Here is a 594-nt window from a genome sequence, read left to right as displayed (position 1 = left end):
TACCGCAGGCGCTTCGAGGGGAAGGCGTAGCCGCTGCTGCTGCCACCAGCAGCAGCAGTAGCAGCAGCAAGAGGGGGGGAGCTGCTGCTGCAAGCCGCTTCTGCGGTCAAGTCTACGTGCGCGCGCAGCGCAGCAGCAGCATCAGCAGCAGCTTGAACAGCAGCAGCAACATCATGTTCTCCTGCTGCTGCTGCTGCTGCTCTTTTAAACTCACAAGCCTTTTGCCAAGCCCCCTCGAGTCCATACACCCCAACGCTGAACGAGTGCACGCTGCTGCTGCTGCTGCTGCTGCTGCTGTCGGCCGCCGCTTTTGCTGCGGGCGCGTCTGCAGCTGCTTCTGTGCCCTGCTGCTGCTGCTGCTGCTGCGGCGGGTCGAGCCGAACAGTCCATGCTGCAGCAGCAGCATCATAAGAAATCCCCTTGACTTTTGGCAGCTGAGCAGCAAGCCAGTTGAAATGAATGTCTCTGTTTGCTGCTGCTGCTGCTGCTGCTGTGGGGTCTCCGCCTCTCGAGTGCTTCCTCTTTGTAGGGACTTTGGCTGCTGTTGTTGTTGCTGCTGCTGTTGCTGCTGCTGCTGCAGTCGGTGACGGCTGC

General features: G+C 60.6%; 1 protein-coding gene across 1 annotated transcript in view; it reads right to left on the bottom strand.

Moving 5' to 3' along the window:
• Nucleotides 1–594, bottom strand: part of ETH_00037940 (uncharacterized protein) — a gene marked incomplete at both ends in the record, with an annotated part of 1,867 nt that overhangs the window by 91 nt on the left and 1,182 nt on the right. Inside the window, one exon of the mRNA XM_013375268.1 lies at nt 4–594. Coding sequence (XP_013230722.1) covers nt 4–594 — 591 coding nt within the window. The remainder of the gene's footprint in view (nt 1–3) is intronic.

This window comes from Eimeria tenella, genomic scaffold, assembly GCF_000499545.2.
Source record: "Eimeria tenella Houghton genomic scaffold, Eth_scaff2623, whole genome shotgun sequence".
Classification (NCBI taxonomy): Eukaryota; Apicomplexa; class Conoidasida; order Eucoccidiorida; family Eimeriidae; genus Eimeria; species Eimeria tenella.
Note: the sequence above shows the minus strand (reverse complement) of the source record. Positions and strands in the feature narration are given on the sequence as shown.